General features: G+C 39.4%; 2 protein-coding genes across 2 annotated transcripts in view; one reads left to right on the top strand and one right to left on the bottom strand.

The window, feature by feature from the left end:
* The window catches only part of ADSS2 (adenylosuccinate synthase 2), a 35,764-nt gene extending 20,049 nt beyond the window's left edge, over window positions 1-15,715 (bottom strand). Inside the window, exons 1-4 of the mRNA XM_080824121.1 lie at window positions 15,455-15,715; window positions 3,667-3,769; window positions 2,832-2,900; window positions 907-957 (exon numbers count right to left, since the gene is read on the bottom strand). Coding sequence (XP_080680247.1) covers window positions 907-957; window positions 2,832-2,900; window positions 3,667-3,769; window positions 15,455-15,637 — 406 coding nt within the window. The 5' untranslated portion in view covers window positions 15,638-15,715. The remainder of the gene's footprint in view (window positions 1-906; window positions 958-2,831; window positions 2,901-3,666; window positions 3,770-15,454) is intronic.
* A 1,630-nt stretch (window positions 15,716-17,345) lies between these two features.
* Window positions 17,346-24,899, top strand: part of CATSPERE (catsper channel auxiliary subunit epsilon) — a gene marked incomplete at its 3' end in the record, with an annotated part of 147,567 nt that continues 140,013 nt past the window's right edge. Inside the window, exons 1-2 of the mRNA XM_080824512.1 lie at window positions 17,346-17,501; window positions 19,508-19,556. Coding sequence (XP_080680638.1) covers window positions 17,437-17,501; window positions 19,508-19,556 — 114 coding nt within the window. The 5' untranslated portion in view covers window positions 17,346-17,436. The remainder of the gene's footprint in view (window positions 17,502-19,507; window positions 19,557-24,899) is intronic.

Below are 24,899 nucleotides of genomic sequence, written 5' to 3'. Positions count from 1 at the left end.
TTGCATTACTGAGGCTACGCACAGACTTCCAGCCTCTGACTATTATCTGGAGGCACGGATACTTAAAAACTTTGATGGGCTGCTCTTTTTTTGCTGTTTTTTAAATATAGGCAGGCTCCATGCCCGCGGTGGAGCCCAATGCGGGGCTTGAACTCATGACCCTGAAATCGAGACCTGAGCTGAGGTCAGGAGTCAGACCCTTCATAGACTGAGCCACCCAGGGGTCTCTACTAGGGCTTCTCTTAAATGGGGGTCAAGGCTAAAACAAGAGTAGCCACTGCCTCAGGGGACTCCCGTACTTAAATACAACGGAAGAGTTTGTACCAGTCCATTCTCTCTTTCCAGGTTATTGTCTCCATAATTAACAATTCCGTCACCTCAGATAGGACTGTAATAGGGAAACAAACTTCAAATTTGTTAGTGGGGCTGAAATTACCTTGAGAATCCAGTTTGCTCTAACTAATCGTGGAGGAGAAGGCTACTCTGAATAAAGTCTGGACCATTGAAAAAGCTGCACTATTACATTTAAGACACAAAGAGGTCACTCAATAATTTGCCAGAGAGCAGACCTGCTTTTACGTAATTAATGTGCAAATAAATATTTTGATGCGGTGTATTTTATAACAGAATTAGAGATGTCTTGTGAAATATTGCTTTTATGACTCATTTGGTTAGCTAATTCTTTCTTCAGAAATTGGTAAAACTGAGCCTAGTTAAGGACTAGGCTTAACAAAAGACCAAAAAAGAAAAAAGGAAAAAATTACTAAGATTTCATGTATTTGGAGCCCAACTATATAATCCATCCTATTTAGTCTTCACTAAAATTAAAGAAAAATTGGCTGCTAAATGCTACCATGCGACAAGTTTCTGACAATAAGACAGTTAAATGCGTTATGTGCCCCTTACCAATATGAGCTCTGTCAGATATGATAAGCCTTTTTTCCCAGCCTTCCAGACCTAGAGAGGAGGAGAAAAAAGATACAGCGTATTAAACACTTTGTATAATATCTCATTTCCTTAGAAATACAATGTTTAAAAGTGTTTTTCACAGAAGTAATCACTTACATATCTTGTCTTCTGTATCAGAAACATGTTAAACAAGAATTTTCTCACCTGTCATTCATTATATCTACACTCATTCACTTATTCTGTCTTTCTAAATATTTTATTCTAAATAGCTCCAAACGTAAGCCAACCAAATCCACATAAAATACTTCTAAGAATCCAAAAGCAAATGGGAGGAAAAGGTCATTATTGTTAGAGGCAGGGGAGAGGTAATTAGCTGCAGAGCAGGAGGAGAATTTCAAGAAAAGGGTTAATTTTGGGACTAGCACCCTTTCCCAAACGACAATTACAAACAGGTAGGATTAAACGAAATAATAAAATGTTCTCACTAATTCCTCCAAAGCACTATCAACCACCGACCTTACTACAATGACTTATAACATGATATACACATCTCTCCATTTAGCTCTGAATGCCTGAGAGCAGGGACCATGAATTTTCATAGCATGGGGCCTATCATCCCATAAGTGTTCAAAGAACTACTGCTGAATGAATAAATGAATCTAAATGGATATGCTTCTTTAAAGACAGTACCTTAGTGAGCTACATGCATTCTAAGAATAAGCTGCCAAGTTCTAAACATTTTCAAAGCTAGTATCTAGATAGTAAAACGTCGCTGTTCATTTTGATAATATCCAAAGACGTGTCTCGAAAAGGATTCCTTATAAAGAGGAAGTGCTAAAAGCGAAATGGGAATATTAAGCCTCCCCCTCTATAGCTGTTTTTGACATGTGAGTACGTATTCTAAAGTTAGCTTCAGGCATATTATACAGAAAATATTACAAAGAGAGTAAAGCGGATTCAGCTGGTAAGACAGGCCGAAAGGAAAAAGAAAGGAAGGCAAAATTTTTAAAGCGGATTTAGGAGAACAGAGGGCAACATGGGAACCAGCTGACCAAATTCAAAAGAGCCAATGACACCTAAGTAAAAAATGCAGAGAGGACAACAGAGATGGTAGGAGGGCAGGCAGGATTCCGTGAAGTCAGATTTAGCTGCTAGGAACACTTGAGGTTGGGTTGTTGCTTTTAAACCTGAACAATGAACTTTCACAACATAATGAAACTGAGTATTTTAAATAGGAGCCAAGCTAAAGGGAAACAATGCTTTTCCTTAACCGCATATTATTTGCATGATCAAATTCCCCCCCAAACCCTAGCAAGGCAGCCAAACTGAATGTAAACAGCCTTCCAAAAACCCAAGAGATTACTAGGAAGGGCAGGAAATGAAGCCTTAAAACACATTTTTTTTTGAGGAGACGGAAGTAAATACCTGTCATAGAAGAAGCATTTCCTTCATTTGGAGGGAGGGAGGTAAACAACCCACTTTTATCCCTGGGCTCTATAACCAACAGAAACAAGACTGACTGACCCGGTGTGCAAAGGGGACCTCACTGGTTTCCTGACTCAGGAAGTTAATGTTTGGTCTGGGAGATGGGGGACACCGACTTGAGCACAAATAACAAAAAGAACTCAGGAATCTCCGAGTCTCACCCCGCCAGTGGATAGTAATCCCAGCAGCCTACAGACACTCTGCGGATGACCCAGGTGTGAGAAGTCCGGGCTTACACAATGACCGTATTATGTGTGTCTTTTGTTTAAAGTACTGATTAAAATGAATACAATTTAACTGACATTGAAAAAGCTGCCCCACAATAACCAGCAATTTTAAAGTACAAGACAAAATGTTAACTTTGTCTGGCATGAGATCCCAATGCAATTTCCAAAAAACAAACTAGTCCCTAGGCAAAGTGGTCATTCTTTCCATACCTTTTCCTTTTTGGACATTTTTCTCTGCTTCCTCAAATAATCCAGGAAGATGAATTACCACACCGTTTCCTAAAGGAAAGCAAACAAATCCCAACCTTAAATATCTATACTTATAATACAGACATCTACAATAACCCTTACCTAGTAATAGCGTAAAAATGAGGACTTTGACAAATGGGACATCTGATCAAGGGAGTTACCACAGAAATGATTCCAGTTTTAAACAGTAGTGTAATGTAAATACATAATACATAGAATATAAAACACTAATATTACATTCAGTATAATTTGAAATTTCTTTGAAACAAAGTAAAACTGATCTTCTGAAAGAACCAAGTTGCGTCGTTCTAGGCAAACGGAACCAAGTTACAGCAGACGCTAAATCAAGGCCTTTCAAATTAGGGAATCATATCCTATTAGTGATGAGAAAGTGAATTTAGTGGGTTAAAAGTGATTAGCATTTTTAAAGATTAAAAAACTAGAAGAAAAGACTGCAGATTGCATCATGTTACAAGGGTTCAGAATCAATCCACGAAACACCCCTTATATTGCTCACTGTGCATCAGTGTTTGGAAAGCTAACCTGATGATCTAGTTTATAAAATTAAGATTGCCAATGACAGTTAAACACAAATCATTCCAAAAAGTATTAGCGTTAAAAGACAGACTTGTAAAATAGCCAGTTGGGTATATTCCAGAAGGTACCAAAGTGAAGACTAACAAGGGATCAATGAATCACTTGAGTAGTGAGAGATGAAATCAGCTCAGATAATGAAAAATGAACACAATTATCAACTGGGGGGGGGACCCCCAAGTGGTTCAGTTCATACACTTACCAATGAATGCAGTAACATTTGGGTTAATTATTCCACTGGGCAAAAGATGAAAATCATATTCCACAGAATCTACAACAACTGTATGGCCGGCATTATTTCCTCCCTGAAAGTACAAGATGGGAAAATTGAACCTGACAATAAATATGACGAGTAACATATCTCCAAAGTGAACTAATAATTTCTTCCTAAAATGTCAATATAACTTAAGAAAACCCAAGTTTGTATCTCCCACAAATACATATTCTTCAGAGGCTTCACATTATTTTGGCTACCCTCTCTTCTTTCCCCATCACAGTACCCTGGAGTGGTTTCTTTCCTGACAGGAACTAGGAACTGGGGAATTCAGGTTTCTGGAACATTGACAGACATACACCCTCTTAAAAGAAAAAAAACGTGAAAAAAGTACAGGGAACAATATTTTGTTCTTGGCACTCTCTAGGACATGGAGCAATCTAATTAAACATCCATGATATTTTATCTAAACGTAGAAAAATCCCTAAATTAGGGGCGCCTGGGTGGCTCAGTGGGTTGGGCCTCTGCCTTCGGCTCGGGTCATGATCTCAGGGTTCTGGATCGAGCCCAATATGGGGCTCTGTGCTCGGAGGGGAGCGTGCTTCCCCCTCTTTCTCTGCCTGTCTCTCTGCCTACTTGTGATCTCTGTCAAATAAATAAATAAAGTCTAAAAAAAAAAAAAGAAAAGAAAAAACCCTAAATTAGAAAAGAGGAATCTAACCAGTTACCCTAAGTTGATGTAAACATTTACGTAATTCCCATTGTATTCAAAGTATCAAGCAGCTCTGTGACCTGAAATTTGTATTTATCAACTGGAAAATTTCCCAAGGAACTTTCTCAAATATTAGCTACCCTGAGACTCTAATTTTTAAATTTATGAGTCAATCCTGTGAGTCTTTTTGGTACCAATCCCTGAATCCACTCATTTCTGGATAAAATAATATACTGGGTCAAGGCATCTCTAAGCTGAGAAACATACTATAAACCCACAGTGAAACTTCCTGAAGCTCAGGCCTAAAATGGTCAAGAAGAAGCAAGATATGAAGTCAGGTTATAAAAATGAGGTGCACAGCAGATGGCTCAAGTGACCAGATAATTTTTCTATTTTTAAATTTAAAAAACACAGAAGAAAAACCAATCAACTGGTTATATGCTCAAACTTCTACACGACAGTAACAAAAAGTTTAAAGCAAACAAACTAGGAATATATTTGCAACAAATAAAAGCCTTAACATCCTGGCTGGACTTTAAAAAAATTCCAATCGAAACTACATCCCTTGAGAATGACTGGTTTAACTTTATCCCGTGGCTATTTTTGACAAGATGAATGTTATTTACTTTTTACCAAATCATCACCAATCAGGAATTCAATAAAAAATGCCAGAAAACAGGTCCTGCAAAGGAACAAAAAAATCCTCTAAAAAGTAAATGCCTATTTAGACTGTGTTTCGCACAGATACAAAGCAAAGAATTCCTTAAAGACTTAGTGTATGTCAGGTGTGAAAAAGGCTGCAGTGGGGACCTAAAGTCTGGGAAACAATGGGGGGATGGCAAGCAATACCTCCTTCCCTTGATATACCAACAGGACCAGTGGCTATTTCCTTCCTATTTATTTTTTAATACGAAATATCTGCATATAATACAAAAGGCACAGACGGGATACACAGTGAAGTCTTCCTCATGCTCCTCTCCCCACCCACCCTACCCGGCTCCAGGCCAGCCAGCTGCCACCAGTTTTTGGTGTCCTTCCCGAGGGAATTTTGCATAAGCGAACAGGTATTTGCATGTTGTTTTATTCCACACATACAAATGGCAGCAAACTACATACGCCTGGGCAGCTTGTTTTTACTCAGCAAATCTGGGCACACATTCCTCACCCTGGAGCCAAAGCATCTCCTCCTTTTAACAGTGACGCTGTCCTGCTACTACTCATAAGGACACGGAATTTATTTACCTGGTCCCACCAAAGAGGCAGCCCGGTTGTTTGCAACCTTTTGTCGTTATAAACAATGTCACAGTACACTTCCTGGTACACACTTTATTATTATTTCACACTTGTGCAAGCTTATCACCAATTCTGATAGACTCCCAAGATAAAAAGAACTCAGGACAATTCTTACTTGGTTTTTATAGAGTTTCCTTTACTCTACCAATATTAGCCTTTTTATCAGGACTTTTTATGATTTAGGAAACCTCCCACAAACTTTCAGGAAAAATCTTTTCAGAATATGAAGCTCATTAAAATTTCTTGAGATCCTATGAAGATGCTAAATTCTAAATTGTTATAAATCACTAAATCTAATAAATTTTTACTAAATTGCTAAAGCATTAGTAATTTTGCCACAAGAAAACCAGTCAAGATTATTTCAGCAAAATCGGTTTACTGTTTTAATCCATCATTTGCTTAAGATAAAAAAACCACACCATAACCTTTGGAGAAGACCTTTGAAGTAAGTTCCCTAATTTACACAAAATTATTTTTATAGAGATACCAACATAAATCTTTTGCTGAAACTATTATTAACTCGGTGGTGCCCAATTATGATTTTATTGTTTAACAAAACCCTACTTTGATAATATTTTACTGAGCTAGGCAGCACTGGTGGCAGTAACTGTAATAAAGACATGTTTCTTTCTGTGACCAGGTGGTTGTGAACTGAGCCATCGTGATAGATGGTGTTAGGGGGATAAACTGCCTTAATCTATAAATTCTTGCAAGTTTACAGGTGGTGGTTTGGGCTGGAAAAGTTCGCTGCAAAAGGCTTGAATCACTTTACTGAACTGCTGGGCTCACTCCAAGATTAACCTACCCCTTCAATAACCAATGTCCTAGAAGGCTTACTATCTGATTAAAATCTCATTTAAATTCTATTTTGTTTAGCAAGAAAATATGGTTAAATATACCCAGAATAATCCTAGATTATCCTACTAAGGAGCTAGGGGAGAAAAATGTAAGTGTGCTTCTTAGTATAGTTGGTCATTAGTGCCCTAAGGGGAGTTGGGGGTATGACAGCTTCTAATCTTAAAACACACAACTGTAGAAAAAAGATTCTCAAGGTGAACGGAGAAGGAGCTACTAAGGAGATTCTTAACAAGGCAATCTAGACATGAATTAAGTTTTAGTATACAGTAATGTTTTACAAAATGCAACAGATGAAGCTTCAAATTTGAAGTGTCTATCTGGATGCTAACATAAAATATTTATATTTTATATGTGGAATACACAAAATTCACCTTGGGAGCTCAGGCATTTGCCTCCGAACATAGATTATACTGGTCCAAGGAGAGGTCACATGCATTAGCACACAGCAAAACAAGGTTTCGACAGGAACACCACTGCCAACCACCACCTCACCCACCCACCAAAACCCTCCAGTGAATTACAAGGGCAGAGTCTGAACTGCTGGTTCCACATCTGTGATCACACTGCCTCTCCCATGAGCAACTCCATGAGCGGGTGCCAGAGGACGCAGCAGCAAGAACGCATGTATTTAATCAGGTTTAATAATTCTTGTAAGTAGCACTGGGGAGGCCAGAGAACTAAATAAATGTTAAGACATAGAATATTTTCTTGCTTACTTTTAACAGGAACATACCATTTGCTTTTCAATGCAAAATTCTGCAAAACAAACTTGATAAATTATCCCTAATTTATATAGTACTAATCATGTATTCAGGTTATCAGTTAATATAACTACCTCTTGCTGTTTTGTTAAATTCCCATAACTCATGATCCCAGTCACTCATGTAGCATTTAACACTTAATAATCAAAGTTGTATGTTTTATATTATGTAACTAAAAACATAGAATATTGTGGACTAGCAATTAATGTTGTTTTCCAGATCAATCATATCAATAGAGAAAATGTTTTTTAACTATTTAAAATTTTTAGTATTTTTATTTGAAATATAATTTCTCAAACCCCAAGAAACAAAAGACCAGCATGAACTCAAAGTGACTACATATTACATGGCAACTTTCTTTAAAGGAAAACATAAGTTAATAATGCCTTACTGATGACTGAATACCAAGAATAAATGCAAATTCATTGTATTAAAGAATAAATATATGAAAAAAAAATTCCAATCAGGTCTCACCACTCACAAAACATCCCCTAATTTGGTATTTATTTTACTCATTCTCTTTGACTATTACTGTTATATTAGGATTAAATGTAAAAAAAAAATTATTAAATAAGATTTTTAATGACCAAGAAAAAAATGTCCACATTCACAAATTAGAAGACGATGATGGGGTGAAAAAAGAAAAAAAAAAGAAAGAAACTAAAATTCTATGTTCTCAAAGCTAAAAAAAACAAAACAAAACAAAAACCAAAGTTTCTGATGTATAGTTTTTCATTTTTTTAAACCATTACTGAGATAGTTCATTTTCATTGTTTTATAGTTAAAATAATAAAAACCTATTTAATTCCAAACATTCTTCCCTCAAGAAAAACCCTAGGTCAAACAGTTAAGACTATTAGCAGACAATTCACAAATAATAACCCAAAACTAATATCTCCTCCTTCCGTATTTTCCTATCTGAAATTAACTCTAGGTCAGCTATACCTTTTGTGTGTTCAGTCCCTTTTCTTTCCCTTCCTCCCTCCTAAACCCCTTATTTTGCAAATCATAGTAATCATTCCCTCTGGCCACAGTAATTGATCCAGACCTGGAAACTTGATCTAACCTAAGCCTGAGACAAGCTCCTCCCCTCTAGGAATTTGATTTTGAGACCAAGGAAGGCAGTTAGTTTAGTGAGGCTTGGCATTTAGTGACACCCTGCATTGGGGTGACACCCTGCCAGTTCTGGCTGCTGAGATTCCCAGGAGCTGCCTTTACCTAAGGCTGCTCTGAGGACTGGCCACGCAGCTCCTGCCTCAAACAAATCCCCATTTTGCTTAAGATCATCTCTCTCCATTGCTTGCAAACAAAAGAATCCAAATGATTCACAACACAAACTAACTGCAACATAGTATGTATACAGCTGGCTCTCTAAAGTTCACATCTTGGCCTGGTGATAAACTGAATATAAAAAATGATTAACTTCCAAATCTTAATAGTTATGTAGTCCAGAACAAAACTCTCAAACACTACAGGGATGATATAATGGTATTTAGTTATTTTGTAACTGTTCTCAGCTGTGTACTTAGCAATTTGGTTTTAAGCTTAAGAAAGATCATTTTCTTTTCATGGCTTGAGGAACCTCTGGTTCTGAGGGAACCAGAAGCAGTCAAGCCCAACTCTAGAATAAAAGTTTGGATCAGGAAATGCTGATATGTGGAAGTTTCTAATTGAGAAGCTCCAAGGTCCAGGGGAGATTAAAAAAAAGAAAGAAAGAAAGAAAAGTTTGGAAGGGAATGAAACGACATTGGTCTGCAAAAGTAACTACTCACCAAAAAAAAACCAACAACAAAAAAAGTGACTCCTGCTTGTTAACTCAAGTTTGCTATTAGGTCTTCCTTTACCCCAAACTATGCTGCCTGCCCTGCCCCAATTTCCTGCTGTGATCCAAGAGTTAAGGACGTGTCCACAGCCTCCTGCAGGGTTACAACCTCCAACAATGGCATCTCTGCCAGCAAGCGTAGAGGCCCAAGAGTCCAAGGCTAACAATCTCATGCACACAGCCGGGAGGCATTTCTCAGGCCACTCAGGCCTCTAAAATGGTCTATGTGTCTTCTCTTTGTCCTTTCTGCTCTGAACACATGAACACTCTATTATAATCACGGAGCTCTAAGTGAACATCCGTCAAGAACAGTGAGTGCTCTGGGTTACAGCAGAGAGCAGCAAAGCCTCGGACCCCATGCCTCAGAACTATTCCAGCCACCAAAACAAAGGTCCCCATTTCCGGCCTAGAGTCTTCAAGCATCTTAGAAACCTAACAATCTTTTGAGACAATGCTTATTACCTACACTAGTTTCTTGGTAAAGAGCTGTGTCTGCTTTCTAGGTGAAACATTTCACTATTCACCAAAACTAAAACACTTGTTAATCCACAGCAATAAAGTAATTATAAACAAGGATGTCTGTTCTTTTTTTTTTTTAAGATTTTATTTATTTATTTGAGAGAGCCAGAGAGAGACAGAACGAGCAGCGTGGAGTGGAGAGGGGGGCCTGCAGCAGGCCAGGGAGTCGGAGGACCCTCATGACTGAGCCGAAGGCAGATTCTTAACCGACTGAGCCACCCAGGTGCCCCAAGGTTGACTATACTTTATGAAAAGTTGTATAATTGCAATTAGCTTGTGATTTCAAAGTAGAACAGGTTAAGTTACCACCAATAAGCTGAATAATTAAACTATTCAACAGTAACCAGATACACTAGATAGGAAGAGAAAACATATACAGGTATCTGAATTTCTTTTTTGCAAAGACATCCAAGCACACTTCTCGGTTATCTTTTAAGGCTTTAAGATACCCACTTTACATTATTACAGTTAACTTCCAGTTTCATACACAGATAAATACACATGATGAAAAGCTCTGGAGGTTCTTAGGTCCAAATCAAGAAACTTTTAGACTCTAGGTACCTAAATCTAATATACACACTTACTAAACCAGGGTCCCAGAAGGGAAGATCATACATGCAACCAAAAAATGCATAAACCAATGATATGTGATGCAGCTCTTTGTAAATGCTTGATTAAAAACTCACCTGATCATTATATTTATAAAAACATTTTCTTAAAAACACACTGAAATTAAACAGCAGATTTCAAGTAAAAAAAAAAATTCTCATAAATAAAACGTTTCCTTTAAAAAGGTTTTAAAAAGCTTGATACCAAAAAAACCCCACTTGATACAGACAAAAATCCCATTTTTAAAAGAATTGTATTATACTGAATTAAATATAATTTAAAGTTCAATGCAAAGAACCAACCCATATTGAAGTCAAAGTAGCCCTGGGAACAGTCTACTATTTACTCTTCTCAGTTGCTGTTTGCCAGGCAAACTAAATACCTCAAAGTCCCTTTTTCCACTGGTAAAAGTATTCTAATAGTTACCAAGCTTCACTTATTGGTATGTAGCTCATCGACAGTGATCTTTAGTGTCAAAATATAACAGTCCCCAAAAAGATAATAGACTTAAATTTGTATCCAGTTATAGTAAACTATTACCTATTTTTCAATTTACCATTTCAACCTAGATTTGTTCTGGGCAACAGTCTGTTCTAAAGATAACTTAAACTTAAAATTACCCAACTAACTGACCCAGTCCCACCAAAATTAAAGGAAAAAAAAATTGATCAGATACTACTGAGAAGACGTCATTATTTAAAAATTTATGCCTCAAAAGTAGAGAATATATATTTTTAAATAATTATATATTACATATACTGTTACATACTACTGTACTATTACATTCAAATGACAGGATTTATAGATCATGTATATCAACAGAATAAGCTTAAATAGTGAACAACTTGGGACATCCTCATTAAACTTTCAGATCTACTGCCCTCAGCAGACAAAAACTATTCACTAGAATTACACGGCATTCAACTATGCTGAGGAAATACACAAAGATACAAATATCAGTTATCTATTTTCAAGCAGATACAAGGGATAAGAGTTTAGAATAATCTATTAAAGCCTATGAACATAAGGGCACATTATAGTAAGTACTACTTAAAATACTAAGTAACAAGTATTAATCCAATAAATGCTGGGGATTCCACCTTAAAATCATGCCATCACTCAGTTAACTTGTCCAAAGAGATGTTAAAATAATTTACAGGAAAGGGTTAAGCTACTGGTTTCAAAGAAATTTCTAGAGGTGATCCAGTCACCTATTAAGTATTTGTTGAGTATTTACTTCCTCTCTGCCTCACAGAGCACTTGATGCTATGGAAAAATACAACAACAAAGAATACAGTCCTCTTTTTGAGAAAACTTCTAGCAGGAAAAACACAGTAATCTAAGAAAGCAAGATTTAACCAAGTATATCACATACTGGTATACAATTATGTGCTTGGGAAATACTATGAACCAAACTAAAACAAAAACAAAAACAAAACAAAACAAAAAACAAAACAAAAACAACTCATTGTCAGGGGGTACAGAAACTGCAATTATTATAAACCTGAAAGAATGACTTACCTTAAATGTTAATTCTCTACCATCTTCCAAATTACAGGAAGTGATCTGGGAGGTAATTTTAGCTGTATAAAGTCAAGGCATTACATAACACTTTAGTTATCCCTTTTAAATTATCTCTCAATTTTTCTGATTATTCCAAGGAGAAAGTCTCAGTTTGCTGCTGTTAGGTCTTTTACACTTTTCTTTCTTTCTTTCTTTCTTTTTTTTTTTTTTTTGGACTTAGCTGGTTTCAGAGCCTTCTGTGAATGCCAGCATCTAGCCACAAATTAACATTTTTTTCATTGTATTTACTACACAGCAAGCTTTTTATATATATAACAAGTGACAGAATAGACTTTCCCTTTATAATTAATTTCAGTTAATATTTTCTCTTTATATTAACTTTAAAACCTTGAAGGGGGGGGCGGGGACACCAAGAAAGGAAATACTGTTCTGGCTATTTCCAATCACAGGCAACTTTCAAGACTACCATGTTTGCTTTCCAGGAGAACACTAAGTAAGCCCTCGCTTAAGAAGCAGTAGAAAGTGCAACAGTTAAAATCTCTGTAGTTTCTACTCAACAAAATAAAGAAAATAAACTATAACAGTTTACTTTGGAGGATCTGGCGGGGAGGGGGAAACAGCAAGAGACTTCCTAACAAACCTACTTTTAAGCTGCCAGAAAGGGGCTTTGCTCTGCCCATACCTTAACTCTTTGAAAAACTTGTACCAGTATCCTTCTCCACCTAACCCTGGCAATACTTGCTTATGTAGCAGTCGTCCAGTAGACTGTAAGCTACTTGTGGGCACAATCCCTGCATTTTAAGCTTCTTAATTCTGGAACCAAGCAGTTCCATAAGAGTATCACCTGTAGATCCTCATTATGTGTTTGCTGGATAAATGAACTAGGCCTGGAGTCCTATACTTCTTTGTCTTTTTTTTTTTTTTTAAGATTTTATTTTTATTTATTTGACAGAGAGAGAGAGATCACAAGCAGGCAGAGAGGCAGGCAGAGAGAGAAGGGGAAGCAGGCTCCTTGCTGAGCAGAGAGCCCAACGTGGGGCTCAATCCCAGGACCCTGAGATCATGACCTGAGCCGAAGGCAGAGGCTTAACCCACTGAGCCACCCAGACGCCCCCTATACTTCTTTGTCTTAAAAGACATCAGTTTAAAATTAAGATGTTTCTAATGGTTGTCCTCTGATGCAAGTTCTACACACATATTTACGGATCTAGAGAATTTGCCAAATTATAAATAACTGCATAAAAATCCTGAATCTGAAATACAGGTCTTAAGGGCACCGATGATGAAAATGCCACTATCTTTGCATCTACTCTTTCCAAAAGGCATTTGATATATTAAAATATCCATTTAAGTACATCAGTTTTTCTTTTAAAAACTTTACTTTGGAAAAAATTTCTTATGATTCTGTTGTTAAACTATGGATACATTATATGTATATCACTGCTCAAGAAACAATCTGTATAAAATTGGGAGTTTGGGGCATAAATATGACCAAAAACACATATTAAACTCTAACAAAGTACCTGCTTTCAGTAATACGCAAAATTTAAATGATCAAACAAGGCAATTCAAGCTTAAAATGTCTTCTCTAATGTTGACTTACCTCAGAGTTCTACACATACTAAGAATTTCAACATTCCCTAGTCTTCAGTTTTATAAGCCAGGAGAACTTCATTAAGAAGTCAGCTTGTTAGAGCTGGCCAATTAATATAAAGTTAACCAAAGTGAATCATAAGAGATATGCTTCAATCTATTCATTCTGTGTCTACTTTCACTAACAAAACTACTAAGAACCCGTCTAATGATGAGTTCTTAAAAGGCACCAGCATATGAAGCTTTTAGAATTATATAAAGTTTACAGGAGAGGAAAGTCTGCCTAACAGGTTCGCTCAAATGTTCCTCCTCTATCTTCAGTTAACAGTTTAAAGCAAACTTGGCTCCTTCTCAATGACTTCTCTCTAGGCTTTCCAAGGGCATCAGATGAGATTGGTCCATGACCTTCTTCAACAGGACATTCATTATAACATAGTAACACCTCCTCCAATCTACAAACTAATTCCACTATTTTTCAAAGAAACATTACAATTGAGGATCTTTTAGAATAAATGATACTGATCGTTACATTTCCCAAACCTTCTTACAATCCATAATGTAACTCAGACTAAGTATTACTATTTCCAGATAAGGAAGAGCTCCGGAACAACATGGAAGGGGACAAACAGGCCCAGTCTCTCTCCCTTTTTACCGAACAAGAGTTAGGTATTCTCATACTTCTTTCCCTACAGCATGTCCAGATCTGATTTTAAGACAAAAGCAGGGTGAAAATTGACTTGCAGAGCAACTCCCTAGGCAATGTTGGGCAGGACTTCAATGGAAACAAGCTTAGGAGTAAGATACTAAGTCAGGTAATTATGTTCCCCAGAGAGGTGGAGGAATAGAGATCCAAAGGTGGGGAGAGGTGGTGGGGTGCTAGTGGTAATACTAAGAGGCAACACCTATCTCAGCTAAGAAATGCGCAGGGTGTTTCTGCATGCAAAAAACCAAGACAAATCAGAATCTCTGTATTTAGCTTTTTCTGTGCGTGTGATTACCTTGTTCCTGCGTGCTCAGAATGATAAGCAGTTTCAGGTGAATAGCCTTCAATCCAGCGGGCCTACTAACTTGTTAGAACATATACAGCATGGCATCATCATATTGTGCCATGTTCATGAAGAAGAAACCCTGTCGCGAGGTAAACAGCAGCTCGTTTCAGACATATCACAATTTGTTTTGAAAGTAGTTATTGCTCAACTAGTTCGAATTTTGAAATTGGTAATAGTTATCTAAGAGCCTTTACAAAAGCGTAGCCTAGAGGCTGCTTCAAAGCAAGCGACAAATAGGAAGAAAGCTTACACTGAAAACCACGTGTCTCCGGGTAGGAAGTACATTACCAATCCATTTCCCGAAAGTTCACTTTCCATGTGAGCGTAACAATGTAAATATTTCTAAACACCAGATCTGACATCCACGTATTTACTTGCCTCCCTCGCAAAAGAGCTGGGATTCTCTCCTCTGGGACCAACGAGTAGAAATCATCTACCCTTAACATCAATACGCGGGATACGGGGTCAAAAACCCGGGCCATTAACCGTCCAAAGGCGGGGGTGGGTTCTCATGTCAACAAAGTGGACCGGAGGCGGCAAAGGTCTGAACACCGGGGGCCTGCAGGTGGGGGAATGGCGAGTGGCTTTTCGGGCGCGTCGGAACAATCCAGTCCCACTTAGTCTCGCTGGGTGGGTGGGCGATGGGGGGGGGGGGAGCAGCTCGCGGCCGCGAGGGGTCTCCGTCCGGAGTCGGGAGCAGGCCTCTGGCGGCAGCTCCTCCAACTCAGACCGCATCCCGCCCCCACCCCGGCCCCAAGCTCGGGGCTGGGCACTGGCCCCCAGACGGAAAACTGCTACTCCCCGGGCATCGCGCATCTCTCAGGGACTCCGGGTCCACCCTGGTTTCCTCCAGCGCCACCGCAACCCTCAGCCCAAGACCTCAGGTCAGGGGTCTCTGACCTCCCGCCATTTCCCCACGTCGCCGCAGCTCCGAGCGGGAGAGAACCTCAAGGTGACACCTTCTTTGGGACGACGGATCCAGGTTCCGCGCCCGCGCTCTCGGGCCCGGCTTCCCGTCACAGCCCGGTCGCCTCACCTGGCAGCGGCACACGATGTCGGCGTCCTGCGCCAGCAGATCCACCACCTTCCCTTTGCCTTCGTCGCCCCACTGCGCGCCCAGCACCACCGTCACCCGGTTCCCCCCGGGCCGCGCCCCGGGGCGGCCACAGTCGCCGTTGGGCAGGGAGGATGCCGCCGGGTTGGTCTCGGCGAACGCCATGGCTCCAGTGACGCGAGGAGAGCCCGAAAGAGACGCGGGCGACGACGAGTGCGCGAACTGAACTGCTCTGCGGCCGCCAGCCACATGCGGAGGAAGAAGGAGCCAGAGGCCGGCCCCGCCCCCGCCCCCGCCCCCGCCGGGCCGCCACCCTCCAGCCAGGCCCCGCCCCGCTCTCCGCCACAGCCCACTCAAGGGGCGACCATGACTGCCCCGCGCAGGCCGGCAGCCGCAGCACCGCCCGCAGGAAAAGGCCGGGGTGGCGGCAACCGCCGCCACCCGGACCGAGGCCACGCCCCTTCCGCAGCCTGGCGCGCCACCCCAGACCGAGCCCCGCTAGCGGAAGGGGGCAGAGGCGGGGCCTCCAGCGCGCTTCGCCTCAACGCCCCGCCTACCTGCCCTTCTCCCGCTTTTCAAACCGGAGAGGCGCGGAGGTGCGTGCTCGAGCGTCGCACTACAACTCCCGGCATGCAACGCCCTGGGCCGAGGCGACGTTTTCTGGTGCCATGCTGTCTGTCGTCTCCAGGTCACCCTCTCTGAAGGCGTTTTCAAATTATTTTTTGACGACTTGTTTTTATTAAGGGTAGGGGTAGTGTGTGCGAAACACAAAGGGTGGAATTCCAAAATACAAATGGGTTGGGATGGAAACGTACAGACTTAGAATTGGGAACGAAAGGTCTACAAGTAAGAACAGAGATGGGACGGGGATCGAAAAGGGTGTATTCCAAAGCAGAGCAACAGAGGACCCTAGAACTGATCATCTAGGGCTCAAGTAAAGTTCGAACCCTTCTATTTTACACATTAGTAACAGAAGCTCAGAGAGGAGGAGGGCGATAGTGATGTATAGTTTGTGCCAAATACTGTGATGCACTTCGCTCTTCTAAATCCCACAACCATGTAAGTAGTACTATCTTACCCTTATTTTACAGGATTTAAAAGTGGGAATAGAGTCACATTAAATTCAGTGTCTACTACATATACATCATATACACACAATCACGCTCTCTAACGGCCCCTAGGGCGTATTGTAGTATGACACTAGTTTTACTCAATGATTCGTTCAGTGAACACTGAGGATCCACTACAAACTATGCAGGTTCTGGGCCCTGAGGACATAAAGAGGAGTAAAGATAGAGTTGCAGCACTCAAGGACTCCGATTATTTGGTCTACCCACGAATAAACAGATAAATTATAACACTATGTGACAATTTTGGTATTTATTTATTTTGGCTTCACAAGATTACAAACCCCTTCGTAAACCAGAAAGCTGTCCTATTTCTTTGTACCCAAGTGCGCAAGGTGGTGTTGGACCTAAAGTAGGTGCTCAGTAAGCACACGCTACTGATCCCATCCGTTGAACTTAAGAACCGTTTACAGAACGCCTCATCCTGAAAGGCGCGACCAGATTACGTTGTTTGTTATCGCAGTATTTATATACGGTCACAACGAAAATTTGGGCTAAGATACCGTAACTTAAAAGCTTCACCTTCGTTCAGTCAGGGATTTTCCGAAGTGGTTTTGCTGTCTCACTCCAAAACAGCACAGTTTCTGCCTTTCCTCACGACTGGTTTATGCTTGCGAGTCCGCCCAACTGCGACGTTCCTGGGAAACCAGGTAGCGGCACGCGCTCGCACGCATGCGCACACGCAGTCGCCTTCGCGGGCGGGGATATTAGACCCCGCCCCGCCCCGGGACGCGCGGACCCCAGCACCTCCTCCGCGGGTCCGCCGGCGCCCCCCGAGAGCGCGCGAGGCCAGGGCGGGTGCGGCCTGGGCGGTTGGGCGGAGGCTGTCCCGGCGCCATGTCAGCCCAGGGAGTGGCGGTGCTGCTGTCGTGGCTGAGCTGCTTCGGCTGGGCCGTGTGGAGGTAGACAAGACGCCAGTGGCGCCCCGGAGCACCGGCCTGGGGTCGCCCCTGGGGCCTCGCCCCCGCGCGTCTGCGTCCGGACCCACCCGCCCCCGGGGACCACCACCCGGAGCCCCGGCTCCCGGCGCCCACTCCTGGCGCCGACCCGCCGCCCCTCCCGAGAGTTTCCGCTGGATGAGGGCGGAGAAGGAAGAGCAGTGTTAGGGCTTTGCTCCTCCAGGGTCTGGGTAACTTCGTGGGACAGCTGAGCCCCCAAACTCCTTTTCTGCTGCGGCAACCTTGTTTTGCCAGAGAGGAGCAAATGAGAGCCCCAAAGTCGCCCCTGGGGAGTGGAGGCAGGGGGCGAGGCCACTTCTCAAGGATAACTAGGTAGTTGATGGTTTATGTGAGGCGGGTGTAGGAGTGATTGGTGACAAAGTGCTTTATAAAATGTAAGCACTGTACAGATGTAAAGGGATGTAATTCCTGCATAAGGAATGGCAGTTGAGTCTGAGATCTGATTTAGGGAGTGAAAGGTTTACAAGTTCTGAGAAATCCTCAGTGCAAGTGTGATTTTTGTTCAGTGTTTAGTAACTGCTGGACTGGGAAGTGTATCAAAATATTTTAGATTTTCAGCATAGGTTAAAATACAGATAATTAACCCGAAAAATAATATTGTGAACATTCCATTCAATGGAGGTCTTGCTATGACTAATTAGTACTCTCTAACATGAAGATGTAAAAATTACGACAATCCATTAAACTATTACAGAGATTTCAGAGGGAAGGGATCCAGGGCGCCTCATTGGACAGATGGATAGGGGCATCAAAGAGAGTAAAAGTAGCCTTCGAAAGGGTCTGTGAAGTGGTGAGAAAAAGAAAAAAAGACAGCATTCTGACAGAACTTTGTAAACTTCTGTTTTCTTCTCTATAAAGTAAAGAAAATAAAACCTGTCTCATGGGATTCTTGTGAGACTTGAATGTGAAGATACTTTCAGCTCCCATCACATGCCTGGCAAACAATGGATCGATATGGATAAGGGATATTATTAAGGATCGCCTGTGAATTCAGGGACTTCAAAAACTTTATACTGTACACCAGAGGTCACCAAACTTTCTGTAAGGGCCGGTAGTAAATACTTCAGGCTTTTCAGCGGATACAATCTGTGTTTTAACTACCCAACTCTGCCATGCACACCCCAACAGTAGTAAACCGATGGGTGTGGCTGTGTGTCAATGAAAATTTATTTGCAAAAACGGTGGAATTTGACCTTGGCTTGCCAACCCCTGGTCTACCTACATAACTGAAGGGAATGCTAAATTTCTTTCCCTTCCCTAAATTTTCAATGAGAGTTTAATGAAGACAAAGATATTATTGTTTATTATAGTAGTCACAGGCTCCTTGAATTTTACATCTTAATAAGGTTTTCGTGGGTTTTTTAAAAGATTTTATTTATTTATTTGACAGATCACAAATAGGCAGAGAAAGAGGAGGAAGCAGACTCCCCGCTAAGCAGAGAGCCCGATGCAGGGCTCGATCCCAGGACCCTGGGATCATGACCTGAGCCGAAGGCAGAGGCTTTAACCCACTGAGCCACCCGGGTGCCCCAAGGTTTTCTTTTAAAGGACAAAATTTCCTGAATTTGATGTAATGTTGTTTTTTTTTTATTGTTAGCTTTTTTGGGGAAGAGGATGGAGAATTCAAGGTAAATGTCTTATTTAAATAATTCTTTCTTCCCAACAGCTAAGAGACATTTACCTAAATTTTCTCCTAAGAGTATTAATGTTTTTAACATTTCTTATCCCAATGGAGTTGTTTTTCTTAAATGATCTAAGGTAGGACTGCGATTAGTTCTTTCTCCTTATGAATCCAGATCCATTTTCCAGCTCCATTTATTGAACACCTCCTCTGTCCTATACAAAACTTCCCTACCGACTTAGGTCTACTTCTGGGCTTAGTATAGAATCCCTCTTATTTGGAGAAGAAATTATTTTTAATATTTGTATTTGCCCTTTTTCCTCCACAGGTATTCCACTAACAGCCCAAACTACCACATTTTTAGTACCAGAAGTACTGTAAGTGTATATTTTTTTCAAACTATAGTTTATTTATATTTATATAATTTATTTATATAGTATAGTACATAATTTATATAATTTATGCTTATATAATTATAAATATATTTATAAGAGTAAATATATTATTTATTAGATTTTTTTAATAGTAGTATTATCTACCTTAAAGCAGAGAGCAGTATTTTATACTCAGTTGTATAGCACACTTATACATTTTTATTTCATTTCCTTTGTCTCATTTATCATCCTAATATAAACCCCCTTGCCAATAAATGTCCTTAAATATATATGTAGCAAATATAAGTGGTACGGTTTTGAGTTTTTTGTGATTTAATATTGACAGATAGGGTGGCCATACACTATACTGTGTAAACTGTTGAAAATGAAAGATAGTGCTATTAACATTTACGCTGGGACAACAGATATGAATTGCAACTGCCTTGACAAACTGGGATGAATGGTCACTGAAGCCATAGACTTCATTCTCTATATTACTTTTTTTTTCAATACTTTGTTTACTTCATTTCTTCTTAATGCTGCCTACTTACTAGTATGTGTGTGATTTATTTTATTTGTACAGCAACCCCCCCCCCACCAAGTAATGGACACATGGCTTTCTATCTCCACAAACAACATTGTGATGAACATGTTCTTTTATGGGTCTGCGCAATAATTTTTCGACTCTAGTTGTTGGGACATAGAAGCGAGCACCTGATTTAACTAAATTCTCCATGATTGTTCCTGAATGGCAGTCATAGTTTCTACTTTCACCTAGTGCACATCTTCACCAAAGTTTGGTATTACTGAATTTTCTTTCTTTCTTTTTTTAACCAATTTTATTACTATGTGTAGTAGCTTATTGCTGTTGTTATTTTCAACTCTCTGATGACTAGCGATTTTGAGGATCTCTTCCCATATTTATGCAGTCTTCTCTTCTGAGTTGCCTGGTCATACCTTTTACCCATTTTCTATTTAATTTTGTGCCCTTTTCTTGTTGATTTACAGAGTGCTGTATACATTCCACCCTCTTTATTAATTAAATGTTTGTTTTAAATGTTTCATTTTCTTCTCTCTCATCCACTCATCTAATCATTAATATTGTCTGTGGATATTTTATTTTTTAAGAAAAAGCTCACTTTTGTTAAGCCAACCCCCCCACACATGCACGCTTTTTGACCTCATACTTTCTACTTTTTTAGAGTCTTATGAAAAATCTTTTCCTACCCAGAGTTATGAAGATATTTATCCTATCTTTTCTTTTATATGCGTTCTATCTTGACCTTTGAAATATAGGTCATAAATCCATCTGGAATCCACTTGTATATAATCTAGAGTATGCATTCACATTATTTTCTCCACGTAATGAACCACCACCTATTAAACAACTTAGTGTTTTTCTAATATTTTTCTGGTATTATCTTTTTTTCATATATAGTTGTATCAATTTCTGAGTTCTGTTCTTTCCTATGGGTAGAGTTGACTGATCCTCTCTTGTTTCATGTAGCTGCAGTTTAATTTCAGTGCTGCCTACTCTTCCTTTGAATTAACAAACCATAATATATGCATCATTTTACTCTAGATAAGCAATTAGATTGTTTCCATTTTTAGTCTTTTTAGTCTGCTGTGATTAGTGGAGTACTAGACACGGTAGCCTACTATCAACATTTTTATGCCCATCTTCTGCTTTATATGTGTGTGTGTGTGTGTGTGTGTGTGTGTATGCATTTCTGCTAGGAGTGGGATTGGTAAGTCATAGGGTATTATGCATGTGTTCAGCTGTAGTCAATAGTGCCAAAAGATTTTATAAAATAATTGTATCAGTTTACACTTATAGTCTATGTTTACATATATCATTGTATTTACACTATTCAGAATCAGGCAGAGGAATCTACAAAACTATGTTTTCTTTTACAGTGTCATTTGCTTTTAAATTCATTTATCCATTTCTTATTAAAGCTGTACTTACCAGTTAAATTGTCATTTGTAGTTAGTTTATTTAATATCATTTATTTATGTATTTCATCTTTGTTTCTTGAACAGCTTTGTTGTATAATTGGCCATTTTTTTAGTCATTTTAAAAATCTCCTTTTTTCTAAGTAATCTCTACACCTAACATGGGGCTCAAATTCACAACCCTGAGATCAAGAGTCACATGCTCCACCAACTGAGCCAGCCAGGCACCCCCTAAAAATCTTTTCTGATCTCTGTTGTTCCTTTATCATTTTTATGGAGGTGACAGAAATGTGTCATGTTTAATTGATAATTGGTAATCAAAACAATGGAGTTATGTCATTACAGAAATGAAAATTGGGAGCCAGGGTCTGATTTTCAGTAAAGGAAGTAGACAAAATGTAAGCGAGTAGATGGTAAAACCAATGGCTTTGCAGGTTGCTTGCAGGTGATATTCAAAGAAAGAAAGAAAATATTGAGTGTACAGAAGACACTTTAGGGATTAAATAGTTCATAAATCTTAGTGGAAAGCATTTTAAAATAATTTTTTCTACTTATTTGCTTTTCCTGGAGCTTTGGCATGAGGCCCAGGATTCAGATTTGACAGACCATCCAGGAACCTGTGAAGGTGCTCTCAGGGAACATAAACTGGTGGAGGCCATCTCTGTACTTTCCCTCTGCCTCACTACAGCTTGCCAGTATCTCCCAGAAAGGAACCGCATTTGTCTAGAGCCTGGTGCTGCCCACAGGATACCTCCAGAATGCCTGGCTCTGGTGACCATCACTTACACTTGTAGTCCCATAGGACTGTATTTATTTGTATACTTTAAAAGCTGCTGCTTGAGTGTTTAGCTTCCAGCCACCATGAATCTAGGTGCTGGCTGAGATCCTCCCTTCGGAACAATGACTGGACTTGGCACATCCTCATATATTGGGAGTTATTAAAAACAAAATAGAGTGCTTGGAAAATCACAAAGTTTTGAAAGAGCAAAGAGCTGGGGCAAGGTTAAATGATAAGACTCATCTTTTACACAAGGCCACTCCTCCAAGACTAAGAGATGTGGTTATTTTAATGCATAATAATGTACACAAGAGAGTCAAGGAAATAGGAGAAACAGAGGAATATGTTCCAAACAAGAGACTTAGATAAAAGCTCAGGAAAAAACCTCAATGAAATGGAGATAAATAATTTACCTAAAAAAGAGTTCGAAGTAAGGGTCATAAAGATGCTCACAGAACTCAGGAGAAGAATGGATGAATACGGTAAGAACTTCAACCAAGAGATACAAAATATAAGAAGATACCAAATAGAAGTCACAGAGCTGAAGGACACAGTAACTGAACTGAAAAGTACACAGGGTTCAACATCGGACTAGACAAGGAAAGGATCTGTGAACCTGAAGACAGAGCAGTGGAATTCACCCAAACACAGCAGTAAAAAGAAAAAAAGAATGCAGAAAAAATAAACATATTTTAAGACATTTATAGAAGAACATCAAATGGACTAACATTTACATTATAGGGACCCAAAAGGAAAAGAGTGAAAGGAGCAGAAAAATTTTTAAGATATAATTACTGAAAACTTCCCTAACCTGGGAAAGGAAACAGACATCTAGATCCAGGAAACCCAGAGAGTTCCAAATAAGAAGAACCCAAATTATTTAAATTATAATTTAAATGTCGAAAGTTAAGCACATGGAGATTTCTTAAAAAGCAGCAATGCCATAATTCATCAGTTGAAAAAAAAAAAGGACTATCTGCAAAGTGAAGCACAATAACATGAGGTATGGCTCTACTTATTGCCATTTGGTTAACTGTATTCTGATTGGTCTGTAATTTTCTATGTGTTTTTCTTCCTCTCTGCTCTCTTCCTTTGTGGTTTGATGACTTTCTTTTGTGGTATGCTTAGATTCTTCTTTATCTTTTTTGTATCCACTATAAGTTTTTGCTTTGTGGGTCTATTTTCAGTAGATAATAACTTGTTTGATCACAGTCTAAAGCTCTAAACTTTTACTCACCCTTTGCACATTGTTTTGGTGTTGTTTTTTTTTTAAGATTTTATTTATTCATTTGCCACAGAGAGATATCACAAGTAGGCAGAGAGGCAGGCAGAGAGAGAGGCGGAAGCAGGCTCGCTGCTGAGCAGAGAGCCTGATGCGGGGCTCGATCCCAGGACCCTGAGATCATAGACCTGAGCCGAAAGCAGAGGCTTAACCCACTGAGCCACCGAGGTGCCCCTGCACATTGTTTTTAATGTCACATTTTATACCTTTTTTATCTTATGCATCCCTTAACAAATTATTGAAGTTATATTTTTACTTTAGTCTCTTAACCTAACTAATTATAACTAATTATAATAGTTATATAACTAAATATAACTACTTATAACTAATTAACCCATTATTTTTACTATATATCTTCTAAGATAAATTTATTATTTCATGTTTTCTTATTACTAATTAGCACCCACCTAACTTTTTTTTCAGCATGAAGTCACTTTTGAATTTCTTGTAAGGCCATTTTAGTGATGATAAACTCCTTTAGCTTTTGTTAATCTGGAAAACTCTATTTCTCCTTCAATTCTGTAGGAAAGCTTTGCTGCACAGAGTATTCTTATATGGAAGTTTTTTCTTTCAGCACTTTGAATATCTTGTGCCACTCCTTTCCAGCCTGCAATATTTCTGCTGAAAAATCTACTGGATAGGCAATGCCTGAAAAAACAAATTGAGAGAGAAATCAAACAATAACTTGAGACAAATGAAAATGGAAACACAACATACCTCAATGAAATATTAGCAAACTGCATACAACAATATATTAAACAATCAGGTGGGCTTTATTTGGGAGTTCAAGGATGGTTCAATATCTGTAAGTCAATCAGCATCATAAACCACATCAATAAAATGAGGGGGAAATTATACGATCGTCTCAGTAGATGCAGAAAAAGTATTTGACAAGATTCAAAATCCATTCACAATAAAAATTCTCAACAAAATGGTATTGGAGGAAACATACCTCAACATAATAAAGGCCATATAGGAAAAACCCACAGCTACCATCATACTCAATGGTGAAAAACCAAGAGATTTCCCTCCAAGGTTAGGTCCAAGGTAAAGAACAAGACAAAGATGTCTACTCTCGTCACTTTTATTCAACATACTGGAAGTCCTAGCCACAGCAATCAGACAAGGAATAGAAATAAGATGCATGCTTATTAGTAAAGAAGTTAAACTGTCAATATTTGCAGACCACACTATACTTTACATAGAAAATCCTAAAGACCCCACAAAAAAATTACTAGAAGTAACAAACCAATTCAGTAAGGTTACAGGATACAAAATTAATAAACAGAAATATGTACTGTTTCTATACACTAACAATGAAGTTGCAGAA

This window comes from Martes martes (assembly GCF_963455335.1).
Source record: "Martes martes genome assembly, chromosome: 15".
NCBI classification, from domain to species: Eukaryota; Metazoa; Chordata; class Mammalia; order Carnivora; family Mustelidae; genus Martes; species Martes martes.
This window is presented reverse-complemented; position numbering and strand designations above follow the sequence as displayed.